At 40.9% G+C, this 13,020-nt stretch overlaps 2 protein-coding genes across 2 annotated transcripts; both read right to left on the reverse strand.

Moving 5' to 3' along the window:
* Positions 1 to 2,483: 2,483 nt before the first annotated feature.
* Positions 2,484 to 6,240, reverse strand: LOC133921497 (acetylornithine deacetylase). Its single transcript, XM_062366385.1, has 10 exons — positions 5,767 to 6,240; positions 4,896 to 5,149; positions 4,702 to 4,810; positions 4,072 to 4,210; positions 3,907 to 3,964; positions 3,537 to 3,554; positions 3,327 to 3,449; positions 3,074 to 3,230; positions 2,958 to 2,991; positions 2,484 to 2,718 (listed from the first exon to the last, which is right to left on the reverse strand). Exons 1-10 carry the CDS (start codon positions 6,100 to 6,102, stop codon positions 2,609 to 2,611), a joined length of 1,338 nt encoding a protein of 445 aa, XP_062222369.1. The 5' UTR covers positions 6,103 to 6,240; the 3' UTR covers positions 2,484 to 2,608.
* Positions 6,241 to 6,752: 512 nt separating this feature from the next.
* On the reverse strand, positions 6,753 to 11,507 carry LOC133921498 (AP-2 complex subunit mu-like). Its single transcript, XM_062366386.1, has 13 exons — positions 11,219 to 11,507; positions 10,017 to 10,194; positions 9,380 to 9,470; positions 9,201 to 9,295; positions 8,986 to 9,075; positions 8,634 to 8,682; positions 8,399 to 8,537; positions 8,144 to 8,260; positions 7,949 to 8,039; positions 7,738 to 7,880; positions 7,500 to 7,614; positions 7,242 to 7,286; positions 6,753 to 7,152 (listed from the first exon to the last, which is right to left on the reverse strand). The coding sequence occupies exons 1-13, from the start codon at positions 11,299 to 11,301 to the stop codon at positions 7,072 to 7,074; spliced, it is 1,317 nt and encodes a 438-aa protein (XP_062222370.1). The 5' UTR covers positions 11,302 to 11,507; the 3' UTR covers positions 6,753 to 7,071.
* Positions 11,508 to 13,020: the final 1,513 nt, after the last annotated feature.

Genomic DNA, 13,020 nt, shown 5'->3' on the forward strand with positions numbered 1-13,020 from the left:
ATGTCCGGGTTCCTCTCCCGACCTACCCCGGGGAACTCCACATCGGGGTAGGAGAAATACCCCAAACATTGTCCACATCTCGCCTCATCCTTACTACTCAACCAACCAACACCATCAACCCAATATTGTTATCAATGTGACAGTAATTAAAGCCTATAGCTCACGAACGATGAATTCATTCCACTACTCGACTTCTACCGAAGAACCTAAGAATGGCTAAGCAATTCGGTTAATCTTTGAATTTGACAGCATCAAGTTACATGGATATGGATCATCAATGTCTCAAGACAGGGGATATAAGACATCAATATAAATTCTACATGTAACAAAAACCGACGCCGACTCAATAACATACAAACATACATAAAGCATATGTTATCATATTAGTCACATATGATCCAAATTAATAGAAGAAAGGTGCTTGGATGCTTGTCTTGCTGCTCAGGCGGCTGTCTGATGCTACCCATACAGAATTCATAGAACCAGTGTGGCTCGGTGTCACCTTCAAACACACCCGCATCACGCTCCGGATCCTCGTTCACTAAATAAGAACACATGCAATGATGAGCATGAATAAGATGCAATAATGTATTCTATAATATATATAACAACAAGCTAAAGTTGCAAGACACGCGAAATAAAAATAAACTCTGCGATCTAAACGACTTTGGAAAGTTAAAAGGAGGCTGGAGACTCCGGGTTAAACTCGGAACCTCCGGTTGTACTCCGGACAGGGTTCTCTACTAAATCTAAATCGAATTATCCTGGACCCTCGAAGTTTAACCCAGACTATCCGGGTTAGGCTGATTATCCGGGTGAGGCTCCGAGCGAGGGTGCTAGGTTAAATCTAAATCGAATTAACATGGACCTTCCGGGATTAACCTAAACTATCCATGTTGGGCAGACTTACACTTCTCGATGATCTTTCTTAACCGATTCGACTCGCATGTTAAATCTATCATACATAAACATACATATACATTATACAGTGGGTTCTAGACTCAACTTGCATCCTAAATCCTTCTGCTTTTTTAGCACAATTCATTGGAGTTTTTACTAGGCTACCCGGACTATTCGGGTTCTACCCAGACTATCCAGATTGTCTAGAGAGGTTGTTTCGAGAGGAAAAACTTGGTCGATTTGATTTGCGAGCCTCTTCAAATTAAAGGGAAATATATTTGAGATAATTCATAGAGTCTAGAACCCACTCACCAACCTAGCAACACGATTCCTAGCACAAATTTATCTGAATCCTCTCTTTTTGCTCCAAATCTCAAGAACTCGAGACCTCTGTAAACTCAGCTCCAAACTCGGAATTTTTCCAACCAAAACACGGATCCTTTCCATAGGAGCCTAGGAGACTCACCCAAAATGCTTTGCCGAGCTTGGTGACCGTCAATGGAAGGTGAAAAAACTCGGGAAGAGGAATATCGCCGGTACTCCTCGTGCTTCAACCAAGAACACCAAAAGACATCAAAACCGGCTCTAATGTTTCGAAATAAAATTACTCAAAATTAAACCTAATACTTATGAAGTATTATTATGCTTAATTACGTAATTATGACTTTAGGACGAGACATGGTACAATTGTATCATCTCTACCGAGCTCCTAAACAAGCACAAGTACCCAGAGCTATACAAGATGGTCATCAAACACATGATGCATTGTCCTTGTTGTGTGCTGAACTTCCATTGCCCGTGTAAAAAAATCATGGGTCATACAAGAACCATTATCCGCGTCCTTTCAATATGCCTACCATGCAAGACAAGAGTTCCTACCCGTATACAAGATACTTGATGACAATCGTCATGCAACAGTTCAAAAATGCCAGCTAGAGAACATGTGGATCTTCATTTACAACCCTTACCACTTACGACAGATTTTAGACATAAAAACATATATAAATAAGAAGAGAATCACTCCTTAGACTCATTAATATAAGTATATATATATATATACACATATATATATATATACATATATATATATATACACTTGATATCATGTTATACATATTTTGTTTCTGTTGTAAAGTATGGAGATAATATATAAAAAAATTCGCGAGGCTAAACGTAACGTCCTCCCGTAGCCCCGTGGCTATACGCTGTCAATTTTGCACGCGTGCTGGGCCTACTTGCGCAACCTCGCATAACTTCTTGAAGTATTTCCCATACAATAGGTACTTGGACCAGTTCAGGCACCGCGCCAGCGTGCGCCAGTAGCATCACATCATGCGATTCCGTGAAGTCTAGCCCAATGACAGGATTCAACCCGGCCCAAGCACAACCTGCGTCGCGCTCCTTCACTTTGCACTGACAAAAAGTAACAGTAAAAATGCAACAGAGCGAATCTGCGCTCAAAGTTTTTTCTTTGTGAAACAAGATCTTTGAGCAGTCCGTAGAGTTGCAGCGAAACGGTGTAATGCCCACAAGATCTTCTCTGCAACAAATTGGGGCTGATCTCACTGCTAACGGGGCAAGAGTTCAAGAGCGAAACAATCTTATTATGATATATCCGTGTGACAGCCTCTTGAAAAGAGTTAAGAAGATCACTGAGCAACATGAATAAGTTCAATTAAATGTCTTCGTTTATCCCGTGCAAGAAGGCTCAGGCCTCTTCTTCCAACTGTGAAATGATACTCACAAACACTAGGAAGCCCTGAGCCATATCTGAGAATAGGCAGTACTCGTTCTTCGCATGGTATGTCTTCAGTAAGCCTACGGGGAACCAGTGGCAACATTAGATGGACATGTACGTTTACATTAGATAGTGTAGCTCTCTTCGTGCTAACTGATTTAACAGAAAAATAAAATAGGATGCGGGTGACACTATAGAAAAATGAATAGTCTTAGTAATCACAGTTCGATCTATACTGCGAACCATGTGAATATAAGAGATTGGTTAATTCGTGATAGGACCCAACAGAAGTCCTAGAGATCAGTGTTGATGTACTTACCATATCCAGTAGTTTGAACATCAAATCCTTTGTCCTGCAAAAGTGCCAAAACAAATTTGCTTTAGTCCATGGAGATGGGGTTCAGGAAGTAAATGTGTACATTAATCCTCTCGAACCTGTAATTCCCGAATCAGAGGTAAACTCCCGGTGATGGAATATGGCTCCACGTGACCAACTATTTCCTCAGTTGCTTTGCATAATGCCTGAAAACCTCGAGACTCCAGATTGCAGGCCACACCGTTCATCACATCTCCATCAAAAGTGATTTCAAGCCTAGAAAAACCAAGTCACTAGTAACGTTAATCGTCCCTCCCCCATGATGGTTACTGCTAAATGCTAAAGGATAATGGAGTCAAAATGTTGCTTCACCTTCCCCGCAGATTTTCATCAGGAAGAACATATTTGGATACAGGACCACGAGTATCAAGCATTTCAAGTTTCTCGTTTATATCCTCTACGTATTCCTTTAACTTCTTCACTACACAAGAGGTGCTGTACAATAATGGAAACTATCGGTTCAATGCATCATTTCTAGCAGTAGAAGCACATTCAGGAGAAGAACAATATAAATGGGCTTACCTATAGAAAGGAGTCAACCTGCAGTATATGAAAAGAAACATAAGGTCAGCAATGGCTACAAAATTAGATGTGTCAAGAATTTAGAAAGAAAGAACATAGGTCAGCAATGGTGACCGCAATGTATTTGCCCAGCGGAGTCCTTTGCACACGCAGATACTAGAGTGGTATCATTCTTTCTCATCAGAAGGAAGTTTTTATTTTACTTGTAGGCAAATGCAACAACACCCTTAAGTAACTAAAAGAGCTATGAAATTTCAGCAGGGCTCTGTAGGGGATTGTCCCCCCACAGTTCCCATGCAAGCGTGCATAGCCTACATCAAGCAAAAAAATATTTTGGTCATTCGAAAAAACAATAGGGTAAGAGTTGGACCTTATATCCCCTGAAATTGTACATTCTCCAGGAATTTGATTGAGGCCCCCACCAGGATCTGCAAAGCACCATTAGTTAGGAGCATGAATATCATCGCACAATCATTTACTTGTCTATTTTATTTTTACATAAATAAATAATCAATAAATGTGCAAGTGGACTTACAGCTCCATTTAGTTGGCTTCATTGTGGATGGAGTAGCAAACTTATAGACCTCCTCTTTCTCATGTGGAGGGAAGTCGGTGTAAAACCTTGTTTGGATTTCTTTTAGTGCTTCCATGTTCAACTCCATTGCATTTATAGCCTGAAGAAAAAAAAGAAAAAAAAATATAACTCAACATACTTCAAAAGCAATGATGCATCGTGTTGTCTCCAAAAAACTATAATTATATAATAAAAGCTAATCGCAGATGTTTTACAGCTGCTAGACAAAAAAAGAAATATGCTGGAAATCCTCATAAAGGAAAAAAAAGACAGTAAGGGATGGCCTGCCATGTTTGTAACTAATAATTATTACTGTTCGAGAGAAATATAATTAGAGCCTAATTTTACTATATATACAATAAATAATAATTGTGAGAGTAAAGGCACCTTCGTTTCGAGGATTAGAATGGACTACGGTCTGGTGAGGCTAGATTAGAATGGTCATTAATCATTAATTATTACAGTTATATAGCAGATACGACTTTATTTTCAATAGCACTAGAATCGTATAATAAATAAGTTATATTTTCAAATCTAGCTTATAGAAAACATGATCAAACTAAAGCATTCTGACAAGTTTGAATCAAATACCTTATGTGCAAGGCCACTGTGGAACAGCTTCCCTGTTGCCTTGAGATGCCACGGAATCATCCCACCAGTGCCAATGCACGGCTGCTTATCAGCCGTATCTATCCAAAACCTTTGCAACAGCAACACAATATCCAACCAAATCAACAAATAATCTCCACAGACAACACATTAGCTGTTGAAGGGGCAATACTTACAAGGGTCCAGTCTTGAGCATGTCAAGCAACCCATCCTCCACGAGGCCATCGACGCCAATGCCAGTGACTGATGAGTTCTCCTCATTGGCAATGAACACAGCGATGACAGAATGCTTCAAAGCAGGCTTGACCTCACCAAGCCGCCGCATCAGCTGAGCCACCAGCGCAACATGGCCGAGACAGTCAGTTGTCCCGCGGCCCCGAAGCTTGTCATTGTCCTTGCTGTCAAAGGTTAGTGAGAAAGGATCGAAGTCCTGCGGGAATTCAGACGACCACAAATCATTAATTAGAACCAAGAATCAATTTCTAAGAGGCTCAGGACGTTAAATTAAATAATTGATGCAACAAGACGGGCGCCAACATGAAGATTTTTACAGTAAACACATCACGTATGCATCAAGAACAAAACGGAGTTAACACTTTACAACAAAATTACCACGAGTACCAAAACACTTCACTAGTCATCACAATACCAAAAACTTGTGTAATATGTACATAATTTATACATCAGTGGATCCAATCACATCTATCAATATGCAGAATTTAGCACCGGCGACATTGCCATTGATTCATTACTCGCAACAGCAATACAATACAGCAAAGTGACCTTTACCAGAGGAGCCATCAGATCACGGAAAGATGCATATTCTCCGCGTTAAGACACACCAGAAACTACTAACAAACCGAGAAAAGGTGCAATTCTGGCGGCGACCCCAAAAAAATCAGAAAAGATCACGAATCGATAAAGCTAGAACGAAGGTAACCAGACAAAACATACTGGCAATTATCCCCACAGAAACACCACCACATCAAGAAAAAACTGGAACCTATCAGGCAACCACTGCTTCATACATAGGTTCTAGCAACCTACCCACTCGCTGGGGTTGGCCGGGACGACGTCCATGTGCATGCCGACGAAGGAAACGACGCGGCCGGGGACGGTGCCTGGGTACTCGACGATGACGTTGCTCCTGCCCTCGGTGTAGCTCACCCTCCGCACGACGAGCGGGCCGCCCCCGGTCTCGGTGGACAACGGGCGGAGCGCGTCGACGACGTGCTGCGCCACCAGGTCCTCCCGCGGGACGTGGTTCGGCGGGTCGTTCTGCAGGCGCGCGGACTCACCGATGAGATTCGAGAGGAGGGCGACGAAGGGGTCGCGGTCGAGGCCGCCGACGGCGTCCTTGAGCGATAGTGCCGGGGATGCCATCTGAGACGGGGCCTAGTTTCTCCTTCAGCGGCGGCGGCGGCGGCGGCGGCGGCGGTTACTAGAGGGCAACTGGGCGAGCGAGAGGAGTTTTCAGAATTTGGGGGATCGGGATTCTCTGGCGTAAGAAAGAGTGAATTCAATCTTACACCCGTCTAATCTATGATGGACATTTAAAATTAAATTTTAATTTTATTGAGTCAAGTTTTTTTGATTAATTATATAATATTTTTATCTTTTAGTTAGCTATGTAATATTTTTTCGATTTAGAGTGAAATCCCAGTGACTTCCAGATGGTGGGCTTACGTGTACGATGAAGTTTGTGCCGTGTGCGTGTCAAGGACGAGACGCCGGCACGGAGATGCGTGCCATGTCCGTGTTCCGTTGCTGTTTGTTCCGCGAGTCCACTTGGTGAAAGAATGAAGAGAATGGAATCTGTTGGCTGTTGCTGCCCACTCAGCTAGGCAAAACATCTAGAGTCAAACTGAGATTCACAGCAATATCGTGCTGAGGCAATCATCGTTTCACATGAACTTTCTCAAAATATTAGTTACGAACAATTTAGCCAGTAGCTTCTTCACAATAGCAATTATACCAAATCCTAGGCAGCAAATGTTTGTACACTGTTGTGCAAGTGAACCCACTCATCCATGTAAGGCGAAAAACAGTACAAACTGACAACGGGTGTATTGATCAACAATAAGGAATGCTACCGCCAAATATACAAACAAAATACTCCCTACCGCACAAACAGGGCACGCCGGGAAGAACAGATATCCCAGACTACAATGAAAATAAGAAACATAAGGAAAATTGTCTTGTCTGCCCTGCCCTTTGCTGAAGTACAAGGTTTCATAGAGTGGTGTCATATATAATATACGTGCTTTATGAATCATGCATGACGCCGTACGGAGAGACCTCCATTAATCCTTGAATGACTGGTCAAAGGAGCCCAAGAAATTTTGTTTGCCACTAACACCTTATCTCATACGATCCAGCTCTCGTGATGTAGCGAACCCACTCGACAGTGTTGTAACCACTCTTCTCCCAAACCTGGAAAATGTATCACATTATGAGATTTCGGTTTTCATATGAGAAGTTACCATGTTTCATATGATCATATCAACACTTGCTGCACATACCTTAAGGAACCGAACACGTAAACCAGAAGCAGTGAACATTGGAACCTACAGGAACCAGATATAAGATAGAGTATAGTGTTGAGAAAGCAGTCAAACAACATAACCATAGGATCTATAGGGTATCATATTCTATCAGAATGACCAAAGAGCTCTCTGCTACTTTGCATTTTCAGTTCCAAATTGTAGAACGATAGATAAAATGAAGTACAGACAATAAAGAAAATAAGAGCATTCTTCACAAGGAGGTAAGAGTATTACCTGAAATTCCATCTGAATAGGTGGTCTGTTCAATGATTTCTTTTCACCCATGGTAGAGATCAGCTCAACCTCTGCACTCATAGTTGCCTCAGTTTGTCCAGGGAATTTCCTGATTCTGTAGATTTAGAAGTGTGTTATCAGTTTAAGTATGTTTATCACTTGCGATGGTTGAGTAGTAAAAAGTTCTTAAAAGGTAAAACTCTAGATGTATGCTAGACAAAGGTAAACCAACACATACTTCCACACCAGTGAATCAATGGAAGCGTTATATTTTGCTTTGCCTGACGTTGTTTGGAAACTAGTCTTTGCTGTCTGCTTTGGAACTGGGACTTTGACAACAACACCAAGTGCAAACATCTTAGCACCGAAAACACTCTTGACCTATGTCATTAAGATTCATGTCAGTAAAATTGATTATGATCCCACCAATGTAAATATGCCTGACTTACTTTCACATTAATCTCCATGCGCGTTCGGCCCAATTCCTTAATTGTCGGTAGAACACGGAATGGAAGGTTTACACCCTCTGTGATTCGGTACCTGTAACAAAATTTATCCATCAAAAAGCCAGCCAAAGAGCAGTTAATAAAATCTGCCTTTAGCAGGGAGGGAAATTACAAGCATAAAAAGGAATGAAAGATTACTTCATCAGTTCAAATTCACCATCTGGTGGCACAAAGCTGACTGTCTTTTCTGAGTTAAATCTTGTTAAATTGACACATTGGTGGAATGTAACATCATCAAGTTCTATGGTCTTCCCGCTGTAGATAAAGAGAAGGCACACAATCATTAAAATAATTAAAAAAGGCACCGGAGCTATTAACAATATTAATCAGCAAAACAACAAACATGTGCACGGTTTTCTTTGAGATTTTTATAATAATGAAGAAAGTGATTACCTCTTTGTAGGCCTGGACTTCAGTTGGGCTTCCTTTTCAAGTCCAATTTTGTCATTTAATCCCAGCTTCAGATCAGGCATTCCAGATAAGAAGCACTTCATAAGAATCTTTCCTGTCACATCACATCGTAGAACACTCCCTGCAGGAATGACAGATTTATGTGCACAGGGAACATCATTTGATACAACAGGGACGACAGCTATGCAGCTAAAAATTAGATGAATACATAAAGTACCTTTTGAAGACATAAGAAGGTTTACACTCTCAACTATGTCCAAGAAAACCTAAAAAAGAGAAGATTATTCTAATAGTGCAGCTAGAGGAACTAAAGGAAAGTAAAGTACGGGATAAAAATAAGAGAACAAAGAAAAGAAAACGGAGGGAAGAATGGGACATTTTTCAAAAAGTCAAATTAGCACACAACAACACATGCATACTATGTATAAGAACTGAGATGTACTTTGGAATATATGCAGGATACTGGCATTGCTAGCGCCCGATGCTGTGACATGAGTACGTGACACATAACATCACTAGTGCCCTGCTTCAAAGTACACCTTAAAGTTTCATATATAAAGTTCAAGCACCTCATTCTTCTTGTACACAAGACCCTCTCTTCTCCAACCAACAGCACCGGTGACTTGAAGGGTCGCATTTGGAACAGGCTTGTCTGAGGGCTATCAGTACAGAAATGAAACAAAATAATACTCAGACGGTTTCATAGAATAAACAAACCATCATCATACAGATTTAGGTAAATTTGTAGCCCAGTATATCAAATTACGAAATCATATATTCTGACCTTGGAGGAAAATGGTGACCGAACGCCTTCTTGAGTTATATACAACTTCAAAATTTCAGGTGACAGATTTTGAGGGTAACCAAAATCCATAATCTCTGCACAATTATCAAAGGCTGTATAAACGCACAGAAATATCAATCCTAGCAGTAAGCGAAGTAAAAGGTAAGATGCTGCCTTACCATCAAGGAGTTCATATATTAAAACAAAGTTATTCCTGATGGCATCTTCATCAAAAGCTCCACCGAAGTAGGACTTGAAGAGAGCCACTGCCTGATAGGTTCAAATAATATTCGCAATAATAAAGAATGAGATAGAGCACTGCAACTTTTTTAGAAAACTACAAGATTTCAAGATCTCTGTATCAAATTGATAGCTAAAGTTTCATTTCGGAATTATGCTAGCCTGCTCAGATGAGAAGAGCTGGAGTTTAATCCAAACAAGCCCTTAAGAAATAATACAAAGCAAACTAGGGTTGCATTAGTCCTACTATACTATTTCCAATATTAATAAAAATGGAACCTCAGCACATGTAGCCATGGAACTGGGAATGCCAGTTATGGAAGTCATGGAAATGGGAATGCCGGTATCAGGGAAAAAATGACCAATTCATCCTTATTACTCTGAACAGATTAATATGCAAAACTTTTTTGGGGGGGGGGGGGGGGGTAAGCTGATCATTTGTGCTGCAGAATTCATCAGTTCTACCATTTTGAGATTTATATTTCAACCTCCTAAACCATCAAGATTGTAATGTGACTTTGTGGACTATGTAAATTCCGTTATAAAGGATCGATAACAAAAAAAGAAGTTGTGTACCTCAACAACAAACTTGAAAGCACAAGCAACATTAGCATTACTGCTAACCACAATCACAATATAAACATTACTGATCCTCATGTAAAGGAAGGAACAGCCTCCTATTTGCCGAACAGGGCATGTGCCAAGTTCTTTTGTTTGCATAATATGCATCCTGAATGCATCAACCATATTTCCCCTGCATAATCGTACATGAATACAGTAGGATTTAGTCACTAAATGTATGTTGACCAAGTAATCAAAACATTGGATTCGAAATGAAGGAAGCAAAATGAATTCACGGGACTTGATTCTTGCTGAATTAATTTTGGATGGTAGAAGCAACAAGAAAATAGATGATGGGAGTATGATTGTGGTGATATCCTTACTATAATTTACATTTGTCAGTGTGATCAAGAAAATAATGTCTACATTATTGAAGATATGATTTATAGGCAGTGGCGGAGCTTGACATGAAATACAGAGGGGGACACGCTAAAAGCATTATGCTTAGTTTGGTATTTTATTAAGTGGAACTAAATGCTTTCTTATAAAATTTTAAGGAAGAAGAGGGGCCATGGCACCTTTTGGCCTAGCTTAAGCTCTGCCACTACTTATAGGGAGATGAAGCGATGTTGCTCCATATCGAGTGCAAACCTTTTGCAGCCTCACGCTGTCAAAATTGGGCCCAATTTATAAAGTTTCAGAGCAAATGTACTACCTTATGCCAAAACCCACGGGGATGATCAAGTGAACTATGCAGCAATTGGCTTTGAGTTTCACTCACCATAACTGCCAGTTTGAAATGATAAAAACTAGTACACAGTCACGTGATCACGTCTAATTTGAGACAGCCTGAGTTGAACCGCTCCAGATGAATCTAATCAATTCTCCGATTCAGTGATTAATCACTTTGCTCGCTCTAGCCAGATAACAAAACGTCCTTTCGAAACACTAACCACTCGGAATCACGACAACCGCGGCAAGACCAGATTCTAGCGCCCAACGAGTCAAATTACCAAGGCATGCCTCCCATTTCAGCTCCGCCGCGTGGAACTCCATCAGTCTCTCACAGAAAATGGATGAAATTCCACAAGCGACACCACTAGTCCTCGCGCGATCTACGCAGCTACGAGCTAGAAAGGGAAACTAATCGATCCCTCACAGCCCCCACCCCCCCCCCCCAAGATCTATCACTCCAAGCCCACGACCGCACAACGTACCCGACATCGTCGCGGTAGAGGCGGTTGATGAGGACGTCCCCACGTAGGTTGAGGAAGTAGATGGCCGACGCCGCCACCGGCATCGTCGCCCGCCCGCCGCCCGAGCGTCCGGCACCGCCCTTATCTCGCGGCTGGTTCCACGGCGCGCCTCCCGCTACAACTCGGGGCCGGTGATCTGCGGGGGCCGGGGCTCGCCGGACGGTGAGGAGGGCACGGGGTTTGGTCAGATCTCGCGGCAAGTCGTCTTACCGTCCGGGACCTTCCGGTGTGTTCTTTTTTCAGAATAGACCTTTCTGGATGGCGTATTTGCTTGGTCCCTTTTTTTGGAACTTCGGTAGGTGACCTGGAATTGGGCCCCACGGAGTTTCAACTTTGAAATTCAGCTGGTCCTGGGTCAGAACTGAGTTTTTTTTTTTGGAAAAAGAAAACAGTAGCAGCAGGAAAATAAAAAGAAATAAGATAAAATAACATTGGAAAAGCGAAAAGGTTAAAATTGAAAAGTTCCAAAATTGTAATTTATTAAGTAAACCTAGAGGCAAGCGGAATAAAATGTTACCATTCTGGTGTATTTGGTCTAGTTTGGAGGCTAGGTTTAGAAAAACAAAAACAAGGTATACACTTTGAGCTCCAAAATCTCCATAAAACCCAATTAAAAATACTATATGACACGTATTTTCTAATATGTACCACCTCTATCATCTCTTATCCAGCTTACCTCTTCTTTACCTCCTTACATGGTGATATGCCCATGTGGCGAGCCACCTCCCTTCCTCCTCCTTCCCTACTGCAAACTCCTCCCCTTAGCTTTTGAAAAAATTTAGAAGTATGCGTTGCTTGATTGTTAATCATATTCTCTTAACGGCTAATAATTTTTTTTTGGAGAAATAGGTTATTTGGAGTGCAGATAAAAATAAACGGAAGCGAATTTTCTTAAGAATTCTTCTTTTAATTGTGGAAGTACAATATCTGGTCCCTGCACCGGCAAAACGTTGAGACTTCAGTAATGCACACAACCGTTACACTATCATCACCTTAAGTACCAAAATAAATAGTCTTCAGAAGACTAAGAAGAAACCAGAAAATATTAGAACTCACTCCGCGTACAGCGTTACTAAAATTCAAAACAAGACTGCGAAGAATCAACCAAAAAAAAACCTCCACCTGCTGTACTATGTATGGTTAAAATGCAGTGTGAATTTGATTCCAGCAAATTACCATCACTGTACTTCGTTCAAGTCAATAGGTTTGGGGTCTCGACTTTTTAGCATATTTACTAAGTTTGGAATTAATTGAAGTGCTCGGTCTAACAGATTACCAACCTTTACAGAAGTTTGAGAAATAAGTAAAAGCATTTATACATCAACAACATTTTTTTCTCGAGTTTGGATTGAAATTTTTGTTTGCATAAACTTTAGCCACGCTTATAAACACTTAGCGTTTTAGCGACGTGATGTTGCACAGCAACAAGTAATCAATTCAAACTAAAGATAGACAAGGGTCTTCTTGAATTGAAGGGAAAGGTCTCAAAGGAGTTTTGAAAGTGTCATCAAGTAATGTATGTATATACATACTTATACATACATATATATACACACGAACTATTAATCTATTTTGTATATATGCTTACTGCAATTCATGTCTACGCACACCCCCAATTATGATTCAAAAAGTAGTATCGTTACAATAAATGAGACAGGGAGCTACAACCAGACGTAAATAAAAAAAATAAGTTGCAATTGCGTTATAAATGAACGTAACTCCTAACAAATTACTTACCTAATGACGTACAACTTAAGGAACAC

Source organism: Phragmites australis, chromosome 6, assembly GCF_958298935.1.
Source record: "Phragmites australis chromosome 6, lpPhrAust1.1, whole genome shotgun sequence".
NCBI lineage: Eukaryota > Viridiplantae > Streptophyta > Magnoliopsida > Poales > Poaceae > Phragmites > Phragmites australis.